General features: G+C 33.1%; 1 protein-coding gene across 9 annotated transcripts in view; it reads right to left on the reverse strand.

The window, feature by feature from the left end:
- Window positions 1-462: 462 nt before the first annotated feature.
- Window positions 463-27165, reverse strand: part of TMEM161B (transmembrane protein 161B) — a 68272-nt gene continuing 41569 nt past the window's right edge. For 4 of the 9 annotated variants that reach the window (XM_036280249.1, XM_036280252.1, XM_036280253.1 and 1 more), the window contains 7 exons: window positions 12826-12939; window positions 12233-12293; window positions 11597-11737; window positions 8845-8958; window positions 4453-4627; window positions 3289-3385; window positions 463-1900 (listed from right to left, as the gene is read on the reverse strand). In XM_036280249.1, coding sequence (XP_036136142.1) covers window positions 1623-1900; window positions 3289-3385; window positions 4453-4627; window positions 8845-8958; window positions 11597-11737; window positions 12233-12293; window positions 12826-12877 — 918 coding nt within the window. In that variant the 5' untranslated portion in view covers window positions 12878-12939 and the 3' untranslated portion in view covers window positions 463-1622. Of the gene's footprint in view, window positions 1901-3288; window positions 3386-4452; window positions 4628-8844; window positions 8959-11596; window positions 11738-12232; window positions 12294-12825; window positions 12978-19105; window positions 19199-19281; window positions 19340-27165 lie in introns of those variants that run through there. The other 5 variants (XM_036280246.1, XM_036280247.1, XM_036280248.1 and 2 more) reach the window with 3 other exon arrangements.

Here is a 27165-nt window from a genome sequence, read left to right on the forward strand (position 1 = left end):
TTATCCAAGTTAAGCACTTATTATTCAGTTGTTTAAAAATCAGCTATTTCCAAAATATTTATCTACACCAAAATGCCAAAATTTGCTGTACTGAGATTATTCAAATGAAAGTGAACAACAAGCCTTGAAAGTAATTCCAAAAGAAGTTTCAAAATTACTTTCAATAGTAACAATGGCATTGAAACATATACAGTCTCTAAAGATAGTTATATGGAAGAATATTTACAAATTCTACTATTTCTTAGAAAAAAACAAAGCTATTATATTCATTCTCTTTATAACTATAACCCTTCATTTTAGGTCTTTGATGTTAAAAGCATTAAAAAGAATTTTACTATTTTCTTTTAATTCTGTTTGAATTTTTCAATCAAATCACTTCAATTTCTGAACTATGAAATAAAAATTTAACATCTGTAATTCTGGACACTACAAATGTAAAATAAGTCCTATTTAGCACGGATTTAAATGATAACTATAGATTTGTTTATCGTGAGAAAAATTCTGATTTTTTGAAAATGACAAAAAAAATTTCCATTTGGGAGAAATCATCTAAGTATTTATAAACTATAACTATTCTCACATAGGCAACACAAATAAACTGCTTGCTCTAATAAATTTTCAAAATGTACTTTAATCTCATTCCAAAAAGAAAGAAAATTTCTAGATACAAATACATCTCATTCAATAATGTTTTAACATACATTCAGCAACTTAAAATATTATAAGGATCCAATATTTTCATCTTTTATAATCTCAATATATTATATATTTAATATATAATATATACAATACATACAGGTAGTCAGCAGGATTACAAAGTAATTTTTTAAAAGTCTGATCAATATTGATAAATATTTTTAGATCATTAAAAAGAACTATTTAGGATCATAAAATAAAATATGAAAGGCCCAAACCTAACTACAGCAAGGTTGCAAATGTTCATATAACCAGTCATTTCAAAAGATCCCTCAAGTTGGATAGAACACATTTTAAAACAATACTCTTGCTACTCTCAAGCAGCAGTACTTGTAGATATTAAGCATGTACATCTCCATTAAATTTAAAACTACTATGCAGCTTCTTTACTGTAATATACAGTAGCTATTTCTTATTTTCTGTTGGATTTTCTGTTGTTGTTGTTGTTTGAAGAGTGGCTAATGTATTACCAACAGAAGCAACTTTAGCTCCTTTACCTCCTCTAAAACATGGCTCAGATTGAAGAGTGTTGTACAGGCAGCCACATGAATATTAACAGTAACTTAATACCATGAACAGCAATCAATAACTGGAGTCATATGAAATGTTTCAAAGACTGTTTCAGAGGTTTCTGTAAACCAAGGTAATCAGAAGTATTATCCTTGTAGATAGCCCTCTCACATCAGTTAATACAAGGAGTTAAAATTCCAATGCCACAGTATAGCACTTGACAATCTGCTCTGTAATTTTACATATTATACCATTAATTCACCCTGAGAATACAGAGGACGCACTTCAAACATGATATTCTGATATGTTTCTTTTTTCCTTTGTATTTGCTTTCTTCTGGTTTTAGTCAGCCCTTCAAGGGCACAAATAGTTGAATCCAAAGTGTGACGCGGACATCCTTTTTTGTTAACTGAGATTCATGCCACAGTGAGATACTGGTGATAGAAAAGCCCAAAAAGGCTTGTAGAAAAGAGACAAGCAGCAATCCACCAGGTTAGAAAAGACAGAAGTCCTCGAAAGAGCAGAGGAGTGAAAATGTTTTTTAAGCTGCTCAGTGCCACTGTTATTTGTGTAACAGTTACCTTCATCTTCCCATCAGCAGATGGTAATTCAGAGTAAACAGAATTGGATGGTAGACTATTATCCACTGGCAAGGTAGAGATAGATTCTGGATAAATACCCCAGGAATGATTACCTAGAAAATTCAAGACATAAATAAAACTTGAAGAATAACTAATTTCAAAGCTTCTTACTAAAATAATAAATTCTTTAACTTACATTTGAAATTAAGAACAAGAATTTTACTGGCACAATAAATTACTTTTCCTTAAAATAAAGTAAAATAATAATCTTTCAACATACCTAGTAAAAAATTCATTTAATTTGACTAGACTACAATCTGGCCTCATCAGTAAAAGTACATATAAAAGCGACGAGTCTAATGTACTTTTAATAACTTCACTAAAATCTTCTAAAATAATAAAAACAAATTTTCCTTATATAATGTATGAATCAACTATCTCTACTAAAGTGACAGGGACAGACTCAATAACTTCTTAGAAATCTTTTCTTCCTCTAGAATATCAGAATAAATTTCCTTCTCAGAAACTATCTATGATTTCAATGTGAAAGACTATTAATGGCTTCCAGAAATTTTTTCATCATATACTTCCCAAAGTTGGATAGGATGTGAATCACATAATTTACAACTGAGCTACTCCTTTATGTTCCCCAGATTCCTAAAGAACAGTTCCATCTACCATCAGCTCCATGGTATCTACTAAGCCTGCCTAAATAATACTTTTAGTTCCTCTGGCTTCTTAAACCCCCACATTACACCAAGAAAAATGATCAATACAACAATAGATAGTTCTTAAATAACACTACACAGGGACTTGATACCTTAGTAAACAGACTTATAGAACTTTGTTCTTCCATGGATAAATTTTTACTCTTTCAACATAAGTTATCTATAAAGTATTCTGTAATTCATATATGTTTACAAGTACTTTGTAATAATTTAAACGTTAGGCACTAACAAAACCTTAGTCTTTTTATAACACAAAATAACTAAGATCAACAGTGCCCACTAGAGTTATTCAGTAACTTTGTAAATCTGGGAATTAATCTTTAGTAAACAATTTTTATAAGTAAAGCAGAACATAAAATCATAAAGGCCTGAGTTTTCAAAATCAAAATGAGAAAGTTCTAAAGCTAAAAGTTTCCTATTGAAACTTTAAAAAATGTTTTCTGTTTGTTTTTATTGATTTTTTTTAGAGAGGAAGGGGGAGAGAGAAACGTCAACATCCTTTGGCTGCCTCCTGCACGCTCCACGTCCCCACAGCGGGGATCGGGATCGAGCAGGCAACCTGGGCATGTGACCTGACCAGGAATTGAACCGGCGACCTGTTGGTGCATGGATCGACCTCAACCACTAAACCACACTGGCCAGGCAAACCTTTTCAAACTTTTAAAGAGAGAAACAATTTTAAGAGGAATATTTCTTTGCAGGTAACAAGAAACATTATGAATTACAAGTAGAAAGTAAAACCACTCATTTCCCAGTTGCCAGGGCACACCTACCTAGCGTTTTCAAAAGCAGAGTTGTGTGAAGCAGCATCACCAGAGGGGCCACGTACTGCAGTGCAATGACACAAAGGTAATAAAAGACTCGGGTCACCTGTAACCAACAACATTCTTAAGTGTCTAATATGGCTGGCATGTTATGAGTGAATCAAACTTTCAATTGTCAATCAGAATTGTTTAGAGGTTAGGAAATCCTTTCATGGAAAAGAAGCTAAATGATAATAAGTTTGTACTTCCTTATAAATACCCCCAAACTGATTTCATAAAGTCTCAGTTTGAAGATAAATTTTTTAAAATGTAAAAATATTAAGATAATTTCCTTTAAAAAGTTAAGTGATTAACATAAACTGTGGAAAGTAACCACTAAAATTGAAATGGTATATATTCACTTACATTTTAAACATAAAACAAAATGATAAAATCTCTAGACACATAAAAATATCAAACTAAGTAACAGTAACAGGCAGAGTCCCTATATGAGCATAAACCCCTATAAATAAAAGTATCACCTCCCCATCCTATAGGAGTATATTCAACTGAGGTCAAATTACAGAATATGAAAATACATGAAAGGAAAAACAGAAAAAAAGTTGAATCTTGATAAACATCCCTGATTTATAAATGAAAGTCAAAAAGAGACTTAACACCAAATCTCTCTCTGAAAGAAAAAGACATTGGCCAGTTTAGAGGTCCAGTGCACTATAGTGTTGAGGGGTTCCTAGCACTTTCCTTCTCTGGAACCCCTATTAAGTTAAAGACTTACATTTCATGTTCAAGTCTTAGAAGAATGTCAAACAAAATTAATGTAATCACTAAAATTAATATTTCATACCCTTTAATTCACAAAGGGTGGACAATATATTGTAATGTCTTTCAAAGCCATAAGGGGGGGTCTCATTTTAGCAACTGCAGACATACCACAGCTTTACACCAAACAACTGTATGGTACTTAAAAAGCACTTCAGGCAGGAAGAGGACTTAATGCTCTTTCTTCACTTAGCACCAGATCAAGGTCTCTCGACGTCTGTATAAAATCACCCCATTTATTTACAATAAAAATATTATAAAATAAAATTACAACCTATTAAAGGAAACCAAATTCTTTTTTTCTTACAACACAATATTTGCTATTTTTTTATTTAACTACAGTATAAAACTTACCATTTTCTGTAGCTCAACCGTACTGATTCGCCCTGCTTCTTTCTTCATCTGATCCACACATTTCTGGGCTAAGTTTAAGTAAGCTTGCAGGTGACTACGCATCATGGCCAACCGCAAAGCACACAGCAGGATTATTAACCAGAGTCGCAGAGTATCAAAAGTAGCTTCTGTCATTCTACAGATCAAAAAGTTGACATGGTGCTCTCAAAGATCATTTTAGACCAGCTTGCTAGTTATATGTGCTAATGTTCACCATATAACCTATACTTAGCTACAGTGGAGATATAAAGCAAAAGTATCCCACTCTGCCATAGACTTAACTATATAATACTTTCACTTGCATAATAGAACCAGACAGACAAATGCATCATGAAAGTAAAGTAGTAGCAGATATCTAGAAGAAAAAAGTAGAGCAGTACTAGGGATCCTTTTCTCTATCTACCCTCGTGAATGGGGAAAAAAATCCACTGTGAAATGAAAAGAGAAGTTGGGTGCTCTTAAACTAGAGACTAGGAAACAGAACGAAGAAAACCACTGGAGACTGCCTCTGTATCTATCAAGTCAACAACCCAACTATACAGCGTGGGGAAAAAAGTAGGTTTACAGTTGTTCATATGAAAAATAATATAATAATTAATAAAACTAGAATAACTCTGTTTCATGTACTCACAACTGTAAACCTACTTTTGTCCCACCCTGTTTTGTGGCTAGAGTTTTCTCTGAGATATACACACACACACACACACACACACATATATATACATACACATACATACATATATATGTATGTATATATACATATTTGGATAAGATCTTTCACTCTGCTGAGTTCCTGTTTGGGATCACTGGAAAAATCAAGGTTCTGATACATTATGAAGAAATCAGATGCCTCAGATTCCTCTCCAACAAGTCACTTAACCTGCTATGTGCTGAAGCTGGCTCAGTTTCTAAGCAATTCCTCAAGGCTAAGGTTAAGACTCCAGGGGAGATGTAACCTTTAGGACATTTTTTTCAGAAACTAGACTATGGTAAGGGTTCCTTAAAGAACCTTAGAAATAAGAGGTAATTTCTGATGTCCTTTGGAGTTTAATGTTCACAAAAGACCATGGTTTCTGCTTTGATAAAGGATCATACCGCAATTTGAAAGTAATGACTAGACCACAAGGGGCATCTGTTCTAATCTCTAGCACATATCAGGTACTTAATATATTGTGTGGAGTGATGTCCCAGGTAGGATCTGGAACACAAAAGGGTCTCCCTCAAATTTTGAAGATCATGAGAATAGAATGGGTGACTATTTAAAAACACACATGGAAGACCCAGACACATGGAAATAGGGCACAGACTGACATCCCTCAGAAGAGGGGGTGGGAGGGGTTGGGGGGTGGGAAGAGATAAACCACAGAACTTATATGCATGTATGCATGACCAATGGACATGGACAACTAAGCAGGGGACGGGGGAGTGGGGTGGGGGGTGCCAATGGGGTAAAAAGGTAAAATGTCTGTAACAAAACAATAAATAAAATTTCATAAAGATTAAAAAAAAAAAAAAAAAACAAAAAAAAAAACACACATGGAGCCCTGGCCAGTTTGGCTCAGCGGTTAGAGCGTCAGCCTGCGGTCCTGAGAGACCCGGGTTCGGTTCCCACTAAGGGCACGTACCTCGGTTGCAGTTTGTCCCCGGCCCTGGTCGGTTGTGCGGGTGGCAACCACTCGATGTGTCCCTTCACATCGATGTTTCTCTCTCTCTGTTTCTCTCTCTCTCTCCCACTCTACCTGAACAACAAAAAATAAAAAATAAAAAATAAAAAATAAAAAACACACATGGAAAAAGATAAAACATCTTACACACTTCTCCCTAAAACAAGTTCTATTATCATCCCTTCCTCTGTCCAGTTTAAACACCTACAACTACAATACAGGAGACGATGCAAAAGTGTACAGTGATTTGGACTATTTATAAAATGGGGGTCAGAAGTGGGGATGAAACAAAGGCTTTATTATGTATGCTCTCTTTTGGTTTCCTTTTTACAAGGTCATAAGTTCACATGGATATAAAAAATCTCAGTGGAAAAGCACTGTTGGTTAGGAAGGATAAAGAAATAACTTTTATCCATTCATTTCCATTCTAATGAACAAAGAGAGGAAGGAGACAGTCAGTCATCTGAGACTGATAGAACAGAAGATGTAAGGCCATCCACAACCTTGAACCTTTCCCGGGAGCCTATAGACAACACTGTGCTCCCTGGAGTTGTGCAATAAGGAGGCTTGACTGATAGCATCCTGAAGACAGCTATTACACAGACCTTGAGGGTGACAGATAATCGGAATAAAGGGAATAGAATAAAGCAGTGAATCAAAAAATATTTGCTCAATTTATGAATTCAGGATTTAGGATAACAGTTATTAAGTAGTACTTCTAACTCAGATTATTTAACTAACTTAATAAAGATTTGGTTAAGTTGATCTAATGGAGTATCTCAGGAAAGAGCCTGAGCTGGGATAAAATATATAAGAACAGGCAGAAAATATTTCTCCAAATACCTGAAGTCATTCTAGGTTTCACTGTATATGATCTCTTTTGGTTTTCTTCTTATGAGGTCATGAACACACACAAACTGCTTGGATGGATTTAAATACATTTCCGGATTGAAACTGCATTAGAACCATTTTTGCTTCTGACAATGAATAAAGACTTTTCCATAAACCATTTAGTCCATGTAACAGGAGAAAAACCTGTCATTTGCTTTCTTCTTCATCTCATTTTCTTTGATTGATGGGCAACCATTCTTTCTCAATCTACCACATGGACTTTGGATTTTAAGCAAAAATTAAAAATCACCTCTGTCTAATCACTTAATGTAATGGTCTAACAAATAGAGAACAGGATGGAGCAGAGACAAGGCTGTGATTTTGTTTGAATTGCTTATGAAATAGGTCAGAAATGGGAATGGAACAAAAGAAACAAAGCTATAGGCAGGGCAAGTCTTCATGTAAAACACATCTTTCCTATATTTTAATATATACACAAGGAAAAAATTATTTATCTCCATTTCCTTTAAGCATAGTATTTGCTACTAACCTGCACAAAGTTTAGTTAGGCTGAAAGTGGGATATGAATGTTGGTATAACCACTAAGTGCTTCATATATACTGAATCTGACTGAATAACCTTAGTCAAATTATTTAACTTCTGAGTCCATTACTTCATCTACAAAATGAGATGAGAACAGCAATCACACACAGAATTACTATAAGAATAAATGAGATAAAATATGTGAAGTGTCAATACCTAGCATGACAGATGGATACATCATAAATGCTGGTTTCCTGTTTTCCTAATTAAACTAAGACAAATATAAAATCAGAAAACATAATAACAGCAGTATAAAATCCAACTCCTATGACCAAACTTCAAAGAAAGACTAGCTCTGTATAAATCTTTCTACTACTCTAACATCATTTCACAAGGCTAACGAGTTATCATACCAAGTACAGTTATTAATGTCCTTTAATAAACTGTTTCTATGTTTCCTTACCATCTTCTTCTGTTAAAATATACAGTTGTATAACTGAGGAACTATCACCTAATATTAGATATAATGTTAAGGCATTATTTTTTAATTTTCACAGGTGTGATGACAATATTGTTATGTAGGAAAATGTCCTTATTTTTTACTAAAATAAACTACTTAGTAATAAAAATGTTATGCCTCTAATTTACTTGAAAAACTACATTAAAAACAAAACAAAACAAAACACACCTGGCTGGTGTGGCTCAGTGGTTGAGCACTGACTCATGCACCAAGAGGTCACCGGTTTGATTCCTGGTAAGGGCACATGCCCAGGTTGTGGGCCAAATCCCTAGTGGGGGGCATGCAGGAGGCAGTTGATTGATGTTCTCTCTCATCGATGTCTCTATCTCTCTCCCTCTCCCTTCCTCTCTCTAAAATCAATAAAGAGAAATTATTTTTTAAAAAAGAGTGAAGCAAATATAGAAAATGTTAATTACTATGGGGCTGCACATATGAATTTTGATTCATACTTATTTTTTCCCTCCATAATTTTCACAATTAAAAAAATAAAAACACAAAGTATCTTTAAAACAGACACAAAGACAACAGAAAAATGGCAAATAACTGGTCAATAAGTGCAAAAGCAGAAAAACTTACAAGTGTATAAAATAATGTTAATGTGGAGCAATATTCATTCATTAATAAACATCACAAAGAACTAAATGATGACCTGTAGCTTTAATTTTATAACATTTTTAGTATTTCTATTGTTTTAAAAATAGTGTCCTAATATTCTCCTTAAAAATTTAAACATAGCATATAACATTTTTGATTACATAAAGAAACCAAAATTGGCCCTCAAATATCCATACTTACAAAGGGATACTTTCTTTACCCAATGGTGGGTTCATAATGTAGTCTTTGGTGATTGGTTTTACCCACAGCAGAACCATAAATAAAGGTGCCAAGAAGTTGATATGAAGTAATGTTCTGAAAGTATGTAAGAAAAAAACGTAAAAATCCCGAAGTAAAATACACTAATAAACTACAGAAACTTGGGACTTAAAAAATAAAGGTAAAAACGTATTTTCTGTATATATTTAAGATACTACTGTCACCATTATTTTATATTTATCATTATCACTTAACACTGATTTGAACCCTTGCAAAACCACTTCATTGTCTTAATTTTTCAGATAAAAACATTTAGATCCAGGAAAGTTAAATGACTTGCCCCTGGCAGTATTACAGGTCAAAGGTATATCTAGCACTAAAATCTAAATCTGTTCACTTCTATTCTAGTGTTAAAAATCCCCTCCCATCTCCTTGATTTAATACACTGGTACTTAAATGATTCTCTAACTTTACGTAGTCAATGAATCCAAAGAATTTTCAATATACAGGAGTCGTCTTTTGGTACTTTTCAGTGTAGGTAAAATAATGCCTCATTATTCACAAGGAAGAGTGTGATTAGCAAGGTCCATAATACTAGAAGGCATACAGCAGATGGAACCTATTGCAATAACTTATAACTAAGGAAACTTTCAATATGCAATGATCGTGTATATTGTTTTAATTACATTGTTAAAAATCATAAATAATGCACATATTTTCATTTCTTCTTGGAGTATTTTAAACATACATGAAATAAATTTTCCTATCCTTTACTTATCAAAAAAATTTATATTACTCCTAAGAAGGTAATATACCTTAATACAGCAAAAGGTTTCAGATATGAGCTATAACTTCATTGTTAACGGTTATCCCAAATTTGCACCCTACAGAGATAAATGACTAGAAGGGATTTTTCTTATTTTAGAAAAGACAAATCCTTCAGATTATTTTATTACCATGTAGTACTTTTCTTATCAACCATGACGAAGGGCTAAACTGGAGGGTTTTAAATACACACACATACACTTTAAAGTATCACTATAGTTCACACGATAGTAATGTGTGTGTGGAAATAGGGCTGGGTCTGAGAACCATGAACACCTGACAGGGAAAGGTGATGTTCTATGCTCTGGAATTAAAACAAGTACTAGTGCCTGGCCATGGGGGCGAGGAAAATGCTGCTCCTTGTGCCTGTCATGCTACTCTCACAACACAACTATCTTGTCCACACCTTCGTATCAGGCAGAGTGCTACAACACAATGTGTATCTGTGTGTGTGTGTGTGGGGGGGGGGGAGCACAGGACTACAATAAACTGAAAATAAAACTCCAAATCACTAAAGTGAAAAATCTTGAAAAAAAAGCCACGTTTTACTGAAAAGGAAACTGAAATGTGCTTCCACCCGCACCACAAACCACCACTAATGTTTTAAATGTTTTTATAAAGTGATTCTTTCACCCACAGGCTGGGTAAAACCTTTGGGTGTGGGGAAGAAAGCAGCAGTATTAGGTATGCAGTGTTGCTAGGGAACACTCTAGTATTAAGGAGCAGCCCACAGCGGTTTCAGTAGCTGGTGAAGGACTCCCCTCCACCCACCCTTTCAGCTTATTTAAATCGTAACACTGGGGTTAGTGGACTGAAGTGTGTGTGTAGAGAAGGGGGGAGAACAAGGTTTTGTTTTAAAAGAAGCCATTAGAGTGACTGATGGTGGGAGAAAGGCAGGGTGTAGCCAAGAGCATGAGTAAAAAAAAGAAGGAGGAAAGGGAGGGATGAAGGAGTGTGTACTGGGAGGTGAGAATAAGTAAACACACACACAATGCATATGTAAAAACATGGAGCTGAGGAAAAAACCAAAAGACTGTCAAAATTAAAATAAAGAAAAATTAAATAGATAAGAGAGATATGAATGTAAAAACACTAGAGAATCAACATCATTAATATGGGATTTTAAAGAGCAGAAATGTTATGAAATGATCACTCAGAAACATAATGACTATAAGCACATATATCAAAAACAACTATTCTCAACTTGGCTTCTACTGCAAAACAAAAAGACAAGGTGGGAATTTGGATGTGGATATGAGCTGGAGATATAAACCTGTCATTCTGCCAAGGTGTCTATACCAACAACAAAAATCTAAGGTGACCACAAAGAATACAGTAAATGGGCTTTGAACTACATATAGATTTTCAAATATAACTTCTCCATTTGAGAACTAAAATAAAATTTGATAGTTAAAAGCAGTCTATAATATTTGACACTGTACAAGTACTAATACCAAATTAAAACACATCATTTTAACAAGTTGTACAAACACCTCTTATGTATACAGATTTTACTTTTAAAAATTTTAATAAAAAATATTTAAAATTTTAAATAAAAATGCTTATATAAAATTTAAATAAAATATTCCATAGATACTTAGTTTAGTTGTTGAGATTATAATATTATAAGTTGACCTGGGTTAAAAAGAATTAACATAAATAATGATATTTCCATTCTAACAGGTAAAACAATTTAGCAATTGATGTAATATTTTTTAAACACAGGACTTAAAATTTGGAACTGAATAAAAGAAACTTGCTTATAGTAAAAGAGGATGTAGTGTTACATCAAATGATTATTCATTAATTTTCAATACATTTAATTTATTATTTCATTGCAATAATATACCTTCATTAAGATGGAAAACATATATTTATCTGCATGTGCTTATGTACATTTTCCGCTTACTGTGTAATTTTTTCTGTTGCCAAATTCAGGGCATCCAGATGCATTTGAGCCAGCCGTAATCCAGGAAATGTCAAAAAAGCCCCAATGAGTGAACAGAAAATAGCCAGGAAAAATTTGAAAGTAAGTTTTGAAACAGGACCCCTAAAAATAAAATTTTTAAAAATCTGATAAATATTTAAAGTTAACTTTCTAGGAATTTTTCTTTCTTCTAATCAATCATTTTTTTTAAAAATCCACAATAATAACAGTAATGCACAAAATGTTAACTTCCACAAAAAGCCTATGCTTATCCAATTTTCTATAATAGATTTCAGTGAACTATATAGTAAATCAGGCATCTCTTTAGCCATATTTGAACAATCCAACCTACATATTCAACATAGAATTTGATATGTGACCCAGATATAACTTAGTTTAATCTCTGCTGGCAGAAGAATTAAATCAAATCCAAGTAAAAATTCTATGAAAGACGCTAACTTTATACAAATATTAAATTTTAAGTAAGAATATTTGTAAAAGTGACGTCCTACTTAAAAAGAACTCTTTTCACGGAGTAAAAACAAAGAATCACTCATAGTAAATCAATTTTACAAAAATGGAAAAACTTAAATAATGCTTAATTAAAAAAAAACTTACTGAGATTCTAAACCTTGCTTTTCAAGAAACTGCATGGCACTGTCTGAAAAATTTGTAAATCCTGTAGGGGAAGAAAAAATTATTCTTATCACTAAGGTAAAATACAGAATCTTTCTTTGGAAATAAAATGCTAGAAAACATAGCATCTAAACTTTGATGTGACTAGTTTAGCTCTTTCATGTGCTAATTAGTATGCCATAATGCAATAAAATTTGGTTATTAGCAGGAACAGTCTTTGAAAACATTCTTTTGATATTTGTACATTCCATGAGAGTGCATAAAATTTGCATTAAGATTTGGATCTTTATCTATGTGAATAAATTTTAGCACTACAGAATCTCATTTAACTATAAGAAAAAAGTAAGGAAAGAGCAGCATTTCTGAAGAAAGGTAACAAAAAACTTAGCTAAAACAAAAAAAACAAAAAGGAAGATCTTTAGAAAAATAAAGGTTCATTTATTTAGAACATTACAGAATATGCACCTCTAACTTAATTTTAAAAACTACTGTGATATAAAACTTACTTAAATATTAAAGTAAAAAATATTAACACTAGGTAAAGCAAAACTGATTTTTAAAGTTGTATGAATTACCTGTTTCGAGTCCAAATTCCAGATAGTTTTCTGTTACAATCAAGACCGCCATTGCTTTCACGAAGAAAAAAAATCCAAAGGTGACACAGACTGATCTTTCACCACCATCTTTTACTTTAAAATAGTGTGTAGTTAATGAAAATAGAACTTTGCTGCAGAAGGAAAAGTTCAGGAAAAAAACTACAAATAACTTTGTAGGAATTAAACACAACCATCTTTACAGGACTTGAATTCCAATAAAATTTAACTATAACATGTATTTTGGTTCTACAACATGCTCATCTACGAGATGCCCTTTGGAAAAAAGTGAAAAAAACTAATGAAAATCTGAATAGTCTTCTAAGATACAGGACATAAAAAAGAAGTAAATCTAACTAAAGTCCTTAACGTTTAAGTTCACATACACAGATTAGGCTGTAATTAGGAAAAGAATGTATTTCTAGTTTGTATGACTTAAATTTTACTAGGAGGTTATTATAGAAATTTTATGACATAGGTTTCTCAGTGACATGAAAAGCCAAGGTAGAGGTTATATTATGAAAGTATCTTTTATTGGACATGTTTATGTAGTAGTTTATATTTAGATTGAACACACAAACACAAATCACAGGAATCATCTGTAAATCATCCAATAACTCAAAATTTGAGAACTCCTAATACCCACTAGTAAACTGTGGTACAAAAACTAAGTATCTAGTTCATCATTTCACAGTATGAATAAACAGAAAACAAGTTACAGCTGAGTACTCAAAAACAGCCAGAGGTCCAACATGCAAACCTATCAAAAATATTAGAGATTATTTTACCTGAACTCTCCCTCACTAATTGATCAAATAAAGATCAGATCAATGAATGATCCAAACTAGAACACAGATTCCCATTATACCAAGTTGTTCTCCTTGAAGACATAAACCCACCAAATAAAATAAGATACTTGGCAAAAATATACAGAAAAGCATCTTTTACATAAATTATATGTCAAGCATGGAAAATAATAACTGCCTCATAGTAACTGCTTAGTGCTAGGCATTACCAATGAACTCATTTCATCCTCACATTATCCAGCTATTATCACTACCTTTATAGATTGGAAAAAAAACAACTCTGGCACAGACAAATTCAGTAATTTGCCCAAGATCACACAGCTAGATTAGAGGCAGTTGGGATTTCTAGGCCATCAGGATGAGTCCTGTTCACTTAACAATTTATTACACTGCCTCTACCAAACTGTACGCAGCATGCAAGCAATGTGGTAGTTTAGCAGTCACACATGAAATCTTTTATAAAGAGAGCAGCTGTGGCAGAAGTAAATAACTAAATAGTCCAAGTATTCTCACAATCAGAAGAAGTCTTATTCAGGAATGGCTGGGCAAGGATAAAGACTCTCGTCCTTACTCGTTAAAAGGAAGCTGTCCTGCCCTGGCCAGTGTTGCCAGTCAGTGCAAATGCCCAGGTTGGGGGCTCTGTCCCTGATGGGGGTCATGCAGGAGGCAGCCGATCAACGTTATGTTCTCACATCGTTTCTCTCCCTTCCTCTCTCTCTAAACACCAACAAACCAATTCTTGAAAAAAAGCAAAAAAAAAAGCTGTCCTTTGTTGCCCTATTCAAAAACAGTTAGTACAGTTATTCCCCTCTCTACTGTTAGACACTACTTAGGATATTAGATATAAATCTAGAGTCCTAGCTGCTTCTAGCTACAGCACCTATCCTAAGTTAGGCAACTGGAAGGTATTAAAAGTAGATGAGTGTTTGGCAACTTTCAGGTGGAACTTAAAAATGGAAATAAATCACTACTAGACAGTACACTCCATGATATCAAGGATTCTTGTCTCTTATTCACTGTTGTAGTTAGAGCACCAAGAAGACTGCCTGGCACATAATAGGTACTCAACCAATCAGTGAATAAATTTTGCCATAGAAATAATGTTTTAAACAGTAGTTTAGGTAAGCTGAAATATTATTAATTGTATGTTTTAATGGTAAATAGATCTTCTGAAGAACAATATCAAAAACAACACTGTTTCCTTGGGACAATATACTCAAAGTAGAAAACAATACAGAAAAGGTTTTAGTCTAAGATCTGTTTTTATCATTGGTAATAACAAAAATAGAAATTACTTTCCATTATGGTTTTAAATTTAAAGGATATCTGGGTTTTTATTAAGGCTTTGGTGGATAACTCTCCCTTTAAAACGTCAACAACAATAACAACAACAAAAGAACAGAAATAGCTCATCTTTACCCACCTATTCCTGGGGCAACCAGGCCCTCCAAACAGTGTGTGATGAGAAATAACTTCATTAACCTCCTTTAGTCAAGCATCTCATTTTTCAATGAGTATCATCCCTTTACCTGCTTTTCACTATTTTCACCTCAGTTAATTCCACTCTAGCTAAGGTCCCCATAACACAAATTTCTGTTTTTTCTCAAATACCATGATAAATACTTTCTCAAATTTGTTCCTGTAATTACTGATTAGCATTAACATGTTCATTGAAAAAAATATGGTCTTGTATACTACACCATATACCAAATAAACTTTCATGGGTTAATTTTTCCCCCACTCCTCCGCCCAGGGCAGGGTCTACATTTATAACATTATTTCTCTTTAAAAATTTTTTCATTCCAAAACATTTTAGAATACAATCTACATGTAAGTTGGAGGTACGATCTAAAAACTGCTGTAGTAGGAAGTGGTTTCAACTTTTTAATATATTTCTTTATAGACTATTATAATGCTATTACTTATAATGCTACATTTTAAATTGTTTTCTTTATTGATTTTAGAGAGAGAAGAAGGGGGGGGGGGAGAAACACTGACTAGAGAGAACATCGATTGGCTGGGTGCTTCCTGCACAACCACTATTGGGGATTTGGCCCACAACCTAGGCATGTACCCTGACCTGGAATCAAATTGGCAACCTCCTGGTGCATGGGTTTACCCTCAACCACTAGCCACACCCTCCAGGCATAATGCTACATTTTACAAAGTACCTCATTTGCTTCTAAGACAAAACAAAACCAGATAATGAAAAGCTAGATATAACCTCTGAACTTTTTGATTAAAAAGACCTCTGCATGTTTTCATATTTGCTATAATGAATAAGCGCTTTAGAATACATATAACCAAAAACACATACACAGCGCTTCGGCATTTACCTTCTGAAGACAATTACCGGGTCTGTTACTTTCATTCTAAATGTTTTCTTATATTTACCATAACTCCAGTTATATATATACAAATACATACATATACATATGTCCAGTATTTGAATAAATCACCTCTTCAAAGTAAGAAATAAAACTAATAAACAAGCAAATGACACTGGTTTACAATTATTACCCCCAGCAAATATTCAGCACCATAACACAAGGTTTTCTTGCTCAGTTTAATTCTGCAGTACTCTGGTTACAGAACAATACAGAAGTCTGAAACCCTACTTTAGTTAAAAAGTTAATCTCATAGTATAAGTTTTCCCTAAACATATTTGTGAAACTTCTTCCTATTTTGGCTAATAGCTACTAAATCATTTATAAGCAGTAAGAGTATACTGCATCACTGCAGAAGTTAGCATAATTTTATATTATTAAGCTTAACTAGAATTGTCAAATTAATAGAATATCAATTTCAATTAGAACGATTAATGGGGGTTTAACAAAGTACATTTACTTTCCATGTCATTTTAAGATGTAATGAAAATTAAAAAAAATTTTTCTACAACTTAATTATTGCATACATCCTATCACTATTATTTTCTCCTTTTCAATAAGAATATAATTCATTTCAGAGTTTCTGAACTTTTGCTTTCACAACAAAGACAAACACTTGTCATCTATTATTGCTTAAAGTAAAGACTTTCCAAGGAGAAAATTGTGAAGACTATATATCCAAGACAGGACTCTGACAGAACTCAAGTTTCCAGCTAGAGGAGATCAAGGCAGGACCTCCCCAAACGTCAGTGCAAACTCATCCCATTAACCTACTAAAAATATATGGAGTTTGATGACAGGAGCCAGCTGTGTGTGTAGGCAGAAAAAAAGGTTGCAAAGCATTTATCTAAACTATCTTACATAATCTAAGCTTCTGGAATAGTTTTCTAATTAACCAAGATAATAAACACATTGTATTTTAAATTTACATTATGATTTATTTTTTAGCAGTGCAATTAATAAAGAAACTACAAAGTTAAGACTTCTCTGTTTAAACTTTCTAACTTCTCATAGGAGAAAACATATGAATCTAATACACAATTATTTAAAAAATTAAGCAATTTAAAAAATATAACCTCATTTTATTTATGATTAATGAGTGATATTAATCATTTCTGTGAAAGTTGAAGCCAGGTTAAGTGTAAAAATATGAAAGTATATAACAAAGAAAGAAACATGTGCTCTTTAGCCCTGGCTGGTTTGGCTCAGCGGTTGAAGTGTTGGCCTGCGGACCAGAGAGTCCCAGGTTCAGTTCCTGCTAGGGGCACGTACCAAAAACAAACAAACAAACAAAACATGTGCTCTTTAAATAAATAGGACTACTGAAACTTTTCTCCATGCAAACAGTAGTTTTTGTTATAATGATGTAGACAATCTATCTCTGAGCATCAAGTTTTCTAAGACAGCAAGAACAAATTTCATAAGTCTTAAGAGAAACTTCATCTAACTTTCAACGTTCAAGATGGAATTATGAAACACTAAACACTGGTTAAGAAGAGTGGTGATAAGAGTTTAGAATACAGATGCTCAAACTTTTCCCTTTGGGATATTCTAAATCCCATGTTCCTTCCTTATTTCTTCTCCAAACCCTAAAAATAAAAGAAATAAAGCTGGTGGTTCCTTTTACTAGTATGAAACATAACATGTCCATCTGTTTCTTGGCATTATAAAGACAAACTTACAAACTGGGAGACTAAGGAAAAAAACAAAATATAAAAACTCCAGAATCACAACCAAACTGCTTTTGAGATCTCGTTATGATCTCTCTCAGTGCCAGGGCCCTAAGCCCAGGCAGGAAAACCGCTGCTTCGTTCTGTACTGAAAATGAATACTGGAGTCTACAAAGGGACATTTTCCACCTCATTTACTTACACTAAAAAGCAAAATAATATCTTTAGCCAAAACTGATATCAAACGATCAAAACAAAATTTCTCAAAGATTACACCCACTACCAAACTTTGCTTCCACAGAAATAAATTACAAAATATTTCAATAGTAAAGAAAAAAAAAACCCATAAAACTAGATGCAACCTTATCTATGAAGCATAATTTTCCTTATATCATTAATACTTTAATATAATCCTACACCACAAACACCTAATATTGTATAATCCCTACACCCTCAATTCATATTGAATACTGGATACATCTTAAAATCAAGTATTTATTGAGTCCCATGTTAAAACAGAACCTTCCCATAACCCACAATGCAAAATACATAAAACAATCTATTTTTATTTGTATAAAGATTTTTTTTAAATGTATCTTTATTGTTGAGAGTATTACAGATGTCGTCCCCTCTTTTTTCTCCCATTGATCCTTTCTCCCCACTCCCCTCCTGCCCCAGCCTTCATTGTACTATATTAATACTATCATCTGGCCAAGCTTTCATTCAGTAGTTCCCAAACCTCCACTTAAATCCGAATGGTGTATTTACCACCTCCTAAATGTAACAGCTCTGTCGTCTGGGGTCATAACCTATCAACAGAACTACCCTCTTCCCTTCCATCTACCTAATAAGACTCAACTCAAGCTCTACATCTCTCATGAAGCTTACCTTTACTCTCCAGCCCAGACCATTATCTTCCTCTTCTAAACTCACAGCTCTTGCTACTATAATTTACTTGCCAAGTACATCATACTCTAGTGTGACAGAGTTGTAAAGAAAGCACTCTCTAGATCTTAGATTGTCTGGCTGAATCTTGGTTCTACTCTTACTATGTGATCCTCCACATAAAGTTAATTAATCTATCTTTGCTTCCAATTTCTTCATTTGTAAAATGTAACTAATACATCCACCACCTCACAGGGCTGTATTGAAAATTAAAGATGTCTTTGTAGTGTAGTTCTCTGCAATAACTCGATGTTTTCTATATAACTTAAGAAAATACAAAACTTCTAATATGGCGATGTACACAAGGACAAAAAGCTAAGTTAATTTTACTTTGGATACAATTCTTAATTGCGTTTAAATCTTTAACCTTTCCCATAAAAATAAATCTAAGAGGTACAAGATTCTACAAAACGCAGCAGTGTGGTATAAACTAAAATCAGAAGTATGAACTGACCTCTAAGTAGAAACTGGACTCCTGTGCAGCCAGGTAACAAACTCCACTCTGACTCCAGCAAAAGACTAAGATGAGCCTCTAAAGAAACTGAATCTGAGGTACAGAGAGTTTAGATTAAGGTACCTGTACTCAAAACAGAAAACTTAAGTGGAAATCTACATACTCAAAAGTAATACCTTTGAAACATGTGCAACAGGCTTGTATGCCCCAGGCTGGTGATTAGAGACTCTCCTCTACAGAAACCAAAGGCCCAAGAGAAGATGAACATGATGGGCTACCTAAAACAAAATCAGCTCAGCATCACCAAGTCATTCTTCAGTGAAGCTAACCAAGCCCTACTTACATAGTTTCCAAATTGCTTTTAGTGTCTGACTCTTAAATATGAAAGGAAAGCCAAGAATCCACAGATATTAGAGCAGCGATCAGAAAACTTTTTCTATAAAGGACCAGATAGTAAATATTTTAGGCTTGGTGTGCCATATACCGTCTCTGCAGCATATTCCTCTGTTTTTTACTTTTCTTAAACAACTCTTTAAAATTTTAAAAACCATTCTCAGCTCAAGAGCTATACATAAGCAGGATGGAGCTCACATTCAGCAAACCACAGTTTACCAACCTCTGTATCATAGCATTTTATGTAAAGGACAGAAGAGAAAGGGCAAGGGGAGAAAGTGTAACTTAGAGAAGAGAAATGATAAAGACAGCAGAATGTAACTCATATATAGATACACACATATGATTTTTATGCACAGATTATCTGTATGAGATACATCTATGTTTCATAAAGCTAAGCAAAGATAAATTCATGTTTGAAACATGAGCAAAATGCTATACAAAAGGAATGTTAAATTTTTTTTAAAGCTTATAAAAATTAAAAATGGGACAGACAAAATTTTTAAAACTAGATTTGAAAGATAAAGTTGAGGAAAAGTTCCATCAAGCAGAAAGGGCATTAACACAAGAGGATCAGTCCAAGAGGTAAACTATCTAACAAAAGAGAAAGAGAAATGGGGTGGGGAAAATTACAGAAGGAAATAAATGATCAGACAGAAGAAATAATTTCCAAACTCAGTTTCCAAATTAAAAGAGCCTACCAAAAGCCCTGCATGAATAAAAAATAAAAAAATTTTTTTAAAATCCCAATAAAGTACCTGATTGTGAACCTTCAGAAACCAGATAAAAGTAAAAACTTACTGAGATGAAAAACAAGTCACATATGAAAGATTAAATTACAAGACATTGTATTTTTTTGAAGCCACTTTTGAGGTAAAGGACAATGGAGCAACATCTTCAAAATTATGAAGAAAAATATTGATAACTTAAAATTACCAATGAAATAAATGAGAGTATAGCAGTTAGGCACTTTCAAAACTGTGAAGTCTAAAACTTGTTGGTTATGCCCACTTTGGCAGAAAGCAGCACCAGAACATTTGAACAAACCAAGGTAGACAAAAACACTGAATCCTGGATACTGAAGACTGAACTTGGGAGAAAAGAAAAGGAAATTCCTACAATGACAACAAAAGTCCCAGGATGACAGTTGTACAGTAGGCCTGAAGAGCAACCAGCCCAGACAACTGAGGTCTCCAAGAAGAGGACCTCAGTTAAAAGAAATTAAAAGTGACTCTGTGTAAAACTATACTGAAAAGCTAGTGGAATTAATTACACACACACACACACACACACACACACACACACACACACAGAGTAAATTTTAAGAATTCATTAATTAATGAAAACATTGCAAAAGAAGTTATAATACCTTATAATGCTCACAAAATATATTTATACAGGTATAATCACTGAATACTGATTTCAGCAAAATTTGTAAACTACATTAAGAACATAATGGAGAGGAAGCACAGAGGATGGAATAGTTTAAGAAAGAAAAATCATTTACTATAATTGATGAATCAGTAGTATAAGCATTATATTTTTTTTTTTTTTTTTTTTTTTATCCTCACCCGAGGACATTTTTCCATTTTTTTTTGTACAGATAGAGTGGGAGGGAGAGAGAGGAAGGGAGAGAGAGACAGAAACATCAATGTGAAGGGACACATCGAGTGGCTGCCACCCGCACGACCAACCAGGGCCGGGGACAAACTGCAACCGAGGTACGTGCCCTTAGCGGGAACTGAACCCGGGTCTCTCTGTACCACAGGCCGACGCTCTAACCGCTGAGCCAAACTGGCCAGGGCTAAGCATTATATTTTAAAATATAAAGTTTTAAAGCCAAAATTAACAGCTAAAACACTTTTAGTACTTTTTGTCTATATAAATTACATATAAATATATTTGTAATAATATATATGTGTATATATATATAAAATACATATTATTTGATAAAAGTTAACATTTTAGAAAATTCAGAACCCCCCACTCTAGAAAAAAGTACATTATGTCCTGGAGTTTAATAGAATCTAAAGCACATACAAATTTACGATGTATAAAGTACATTTGTATGCTTTTATTAATCTTTTCAATCTCATGCACTGAAATTACTTCCAATTCTAAGAATTAAAATATAGTGAAATGTTAATGATGGTTAATATTAACCACCTGTTAGAACTGTTTCTTTTTCTGTGCTTGTGAAACACTATCATCATAAAAAATCTTAAGATTTCAATACAATCTAGTCTTTCACTGGCAAAGACCTGATATATATGTATACACCCAGAACAGAACAGAACAGAACCTAATTTATGGAGAAGTAAACAAGCAGCTCTTCCAAGAGTTATATTCTCTCTCCAAAGGAAAAATTCTGAATATCTCCAGCAATTAACCCTAGTGTGTAACAGTTCATTCCTGGCCAAGAAGTTGACAAAGATGTGCTGAACCAACTGAAGTCTATTTTAGAGCAACATGTGTTTTATTCAATTTATATGTAAGCACAAACAGTAGTACATGATAGTAGAAAAAACAAAAACCTTCTTAAAAAGAAAAAAGACTTTGTTAGCATTAGATATATCAGAATATAATCTGGCTTTCTTTTTAAGAGACAGGAGAAATAACTACCTCGTGGTAAATCCATTGGAGTTACTCACTGACAACTATGGTTAATTTTACTTTGAGATCACTTGTACAGGCCCTGCACTAGCTAAGATAGCAATAAAGTTCATTGTTAAGCTATTTATAAAATTGTTTTAAAATAAGAAAACAAAATCATTTTATGCTCTAATACAATAAATATGCTCATTAACAGCAAGTTATTCATATAAAAAAATCAACTACACCTGAAATACTATAGGTAGAGTTCAAAATAAAAATTCTCTAAGAGCTATTTCCTTTGAATGTCTCCTTAAATTGTCCACAACTGCCAGGTAAATTACACACTTATTTTCTCCCTTTTATACAGAAATACAAGCTGATAATGTGAATAACATTTGATAATATACCAAAATAAGATTTCTATATTTACAGACATGTGTAACAAAAAACACTTACTAGGTAAAATCATGGCATTTATATATTTAATGCCTTAGTGGAAATAATGGGCAAGTACCTTCACTATGAATAAACCATCCTCCCCATCTTTAGCCCTCTATTATTATTATCACAGATCACTTGGTAAAGCAGACTTTCATAAAGAATATTATATTAGTAACTATTCAAAACTGCATATGCAAATAGTCATTTTCTTATAAAAAACACTTATCAAGTCACTAATGTTTTAGCTTAGTTTTATTCACATTGCTTTAAAGACCCAATTCTTTTATTAAGAAAATGTCTTCTATGCCTTAATAATTTGAAATTATCCAAGATATTTTATCAATGCCTTTTGGAGAAGGAAAGAGATCAAACAAGATCATATTCTAATAATTATTTGGTTGCCAATAGACAAATCAAATAGTCTAAGGATAAACACAGAGGTTTTCAGAAGTTTCTCAAAATTTCACAAAATTAGTCATCTTATTGTTTTGACTCAGCTAAGCGATTTTCACATTAACTGAAAGTTTTCTACTGTTAAAGAAAATTTTGGTTTTGCTACCAGTAACAATAAAAAAAAATGTTAAAAAAAAAACAAACAAAAAAAACCCCTGCTTTTTCCTACTCAAATGCTTAAACCTCCCACATCTATTTTTCCATAAGAAAAGGCAACTAAAATGCCCCAAACATATTATACTATGCATTCTCACTGCAAAGAAACCTGGAAACTATACCAAGAATCTACTATAGTGGGTACATTGAAAACTAACAATAAGTACATCAATCCTTATGACCTAGCAAGTAAAATTCTTTTAAAAATAATCTGATCCTGTCTTCCAATGTTTAAAAAAAACAAAAACAAAACACCAAACTTGGATAATTTTTAATGGAAATATTTTTTCATATTTTGAGATAAAGGTTTAATTTGTATATTTTAGTTAATAAGAAAAGAAACAGAAGCTAAAATTCTCTCAGAGATAAGCTAAAAACTACTATACATATGTAAAACCCAACCCACAGGAAGCTTATAAGCCAGCCAGCCTCAACCTAGACAGACTGTGAAAGGAAATAACAGCCAAAGTTTTTGAAAGCGTAATACACAGGCTTTATTTAAAAATAAAAGAAAGCAAAGAAGTAAACAAATAAAAAAAACTATTATCTAATTTCCTGGATTAAATAAAATAAAGCAAAACAACAAAAGTTATCCTTACATTTTCAGATTCAGAAGGAAAACAATCCTTGGAAAAAAATTTCCAAGATAAAAAAGCCATACTTAATTATAAATTAATAAACAGAAATATAGTCCTACCTCCCAAGTAAGTTCCCTATATAATGCTAGATTTCTGACCTCAAAGGTGACTTAATTTGGCAGCATTAATGTCACAGATGATCTCCAAAAGTTTACAAAAGAAACAAAGCTTTGACGCAACGTGCTATGTACAAATTTTCAAGACAAAACAAGGACCTTGGCTTAGATTCAATACCTTTGACTCTGTTTCTTTCTCACTAGGAGACTTGATATCTTATGCAGTTCACTTCAGGGTTTAGTGTTTTGTTTTTCTTATTAATCTAAAGCAGACAATTTTTGTAACGAAAGAATACAGCAATTTAGAATCTTTTAAGAAATTTAGAAAAAGTGACTGAAGTTTGCTGTAGTTGTCTATTTTCTATAGCAAACAAATACAACACTGAAATTACAGACCTTTAATTGTCAAATCTACAATATAGAACTTAATTTTTAACACAGATCACCTTAGAATTTATTTCAGTTTAAACCATTCACAACTTTTTGCTTTGTATAAATATTTGCATGTCTGAAAACCAAGGCAAATTAATATTTTTAAACATAACCTTAAAAACATACATAATAGGGTTTTGTACCTTAAACTATGCACATTGTAAAATGGAAGTGCTGTGGAAGTGTGACTAATGATCCAGTCCTTTAACCAAATATAATAGGACTACTGAGAAGCTTTATCACTTTGTAAAATACCCTTCTTCTCACTCAAATTCACGTAATTGATTCAATATTACTCTGTGATACAGCTTACTCATTAAGGGAAGGCTCTTTTAAAAAATTGATTGTATAGTATTTAATTTTTAAAAGTTTTATTTCCACCAAAAAATGTTTTCTTCAAAAACCACTTTTACCTCTTTACTTCTCCTTTATTCATAAATGAAAAAAATATGATTCACGTTATAATGTCAGTAGTATTTCTCCAGTGTCTAAGACTTATGGGCCATCATACAAAAAAGACAATTACATCAACTGCTCTATCCTCACTGTAAGGCTTTCTTTACTCTTTACCTTCCCATACCATGTAACTTGGCATAAATGGAACTGGAACACAAAGACTTGGTCAAGCAGATGGTTAGAAATTACAAATGGGTAGGAGGGTATTAGTTTAGGTTTAGAAGTAAGACTGAAGCAGGTGTGATCGCTAAGATGCTTTCAGTTAAAGCAAAAAGCAGAGCTGATGATGACAAGAGGTGCTCTGTTTTATGTTCCAGGGTTCAAGATTTTAGTGTTATACATTTTAAAAAGTCATTCTCATGAATTTAGAACTTTCAAGATTCTGTAAAGATTATAATTATTATCATATATAAGTATGTCAAATAAAACTAATGGGGGTGATGACCATAGAAATGAAAACAATTTTTCCCTCACTTTTAAGCAAACCAATTATTTAAGTTATATGTGTGTAATTTGGGGACCACTTTAACAAAGGACATTTATCAGTAACAACTGCAGAGAATTTCTGAATCAACTGATGTATATAACTCTGCAATTAAGTGGAGCTATTGTCCTATGTAATCAATGGAGACGTGTGTTTGACTAATAAGTAGGCACATGCAACAAGAAAGTAAAGAGAAGCCAGACAGAGGTCACTGCAGCTAGACTCTGTTCATAGGCTATGAAAGGCATACCAGATATGTTATAACTAAGATAAAAGATAGGCTATAAACAGACTCCTCTTTGGTGTTAATCTGGATATCTGGCATTTAATTCTGATTTCCTGCATGCCGTTGAAGGCAGTAGGTCATTTTCTCACATGGTACAAGTTCGAAGAAAAATCACATACCAAAGTATAGACATGATTCTACTTTCCTTCTTCTTCCCTACACCCTTTGTGGAGGGTCAAAGTTGGCAGAAAATAGCTTGGATTCTAAAGCCCTTCAGCCCTTTCTGTCTTCTCAGGGATGAAGACAGGCAGCTACTAGATTCTTGCAGGGATGCTATTGTTTTGTGCCTTTCACAAGTGCACTACTTAAAACTAAGCAGAGCCAGTGCAGTGCTAGATTGTGTGGGACCTCTGCTCTCACATTAGGCATCACTGAGTGAAATGAAAGATTTAATTTATTCACATAAGCAATAATTGGAGTAAGCTATTAAGAATGTTTTCCTAATTTCTTGGTAAGTAGGTATTAAGGGCTATATATAGCTTAAATAAAACTGAATATCAAGAATATGCATTTCTATGTAAATATCATAGATACATTTTAATATATCTATAAACCATGATAATAAAGCAAAGATAAGAATATTCTATAATAAACAATATTTCATAACAATGAGAACTGAAAGTGTAAAAAAAATTAACATGATACATAGTATGCTAGTGTTAATTATCAAGTTAAAATATTTTTAGTGTGTTTCATATGACTTGATGTCTAGAGATGGGTCTTTATTTTGACTAAATGATATTTTCACATATTTAATATGATCAAATTATATAGTAATATTTTAAATGCTTGAATTTAACTTGGTCTTGGAAATAGTACAACACTGGAAGTTTCTCAACTGACACACGTGATCAGCATCTCTACCCAGAACAATATATATTTTGTAAAGATGTTGACTCTTAAGGCTTTGCTCTGTCTGGCTCTTCTGGTCTAAATGATATCTAAATCAATCCAAAAGAATCAACAGAGAAATAGCACAGTGATGTTGAATGCCAAATCATATCATATATTTTAAATAAAGTCACTTATAGCTTTAAAACTGATTTAGCAGTCTCTAGTTGAATATCAAAAAAATGTAAGACATGCATTCACACTGCTTACTCTGCAAACCTAACTAAATAAACCATATAGGAAGGAGAGTAAAAATCCCCCAAAACAAAGAATAGGAAAAGAAGTGACAGTAGAAAAGAGATTTCAACAAAACTTGGACAACACTAAGTAAATGGACAAGCAATAACTTTTTAGGTTTCAGCTTTCTTTGCTATGCCGGATATAATTACAATAGGAAGAACCTAGTAAAAAGACAATTTAATTCATTCACAGTATACCCTGGAAGTAAGAAATGCAAGACAGCAGGTACCTCTGAAGGCACGGTTGCAGAATGGATGAAAACATTATGATTGGCTGAATGCCTACATGAGTAGTAATCAGACTTCCCAGGTCTTTTGTCTTGCCTAATCATATAGTTTAGATGATAGCCCTTACCCAACTCTGGCAGAACCAAGAAGAATTAATGTTAAATCAGGAAGATTGGGCTTGGGAGTACTAGACAAAACTTGGGGTGACAATGAAGATCTGAAAACAAGGGAGGGTAGTACACAAGCCTCATATTTAAATTAAATTACTGCCTGAACACTGAATGCTGAGTCTCTGAGTCTTCTTTCCCAGTT

Source organism: Molossus molossus, unplaced genomic scaffold, assembly GCF_014108415.1.
Source record: "Molossus molossus isolate mMolMol1 unplaced genomic scaffold, mMolMol1.p scaffold_m16_p_3, whole genome shotgun sequence".
Classification (NCBI taxonomy): domain Eukaryota; kingdom Metazoa; phylum Chordata; class Mammalia; order Chiroptera; family Molossidae; genus Molossus; species Molossus molossus.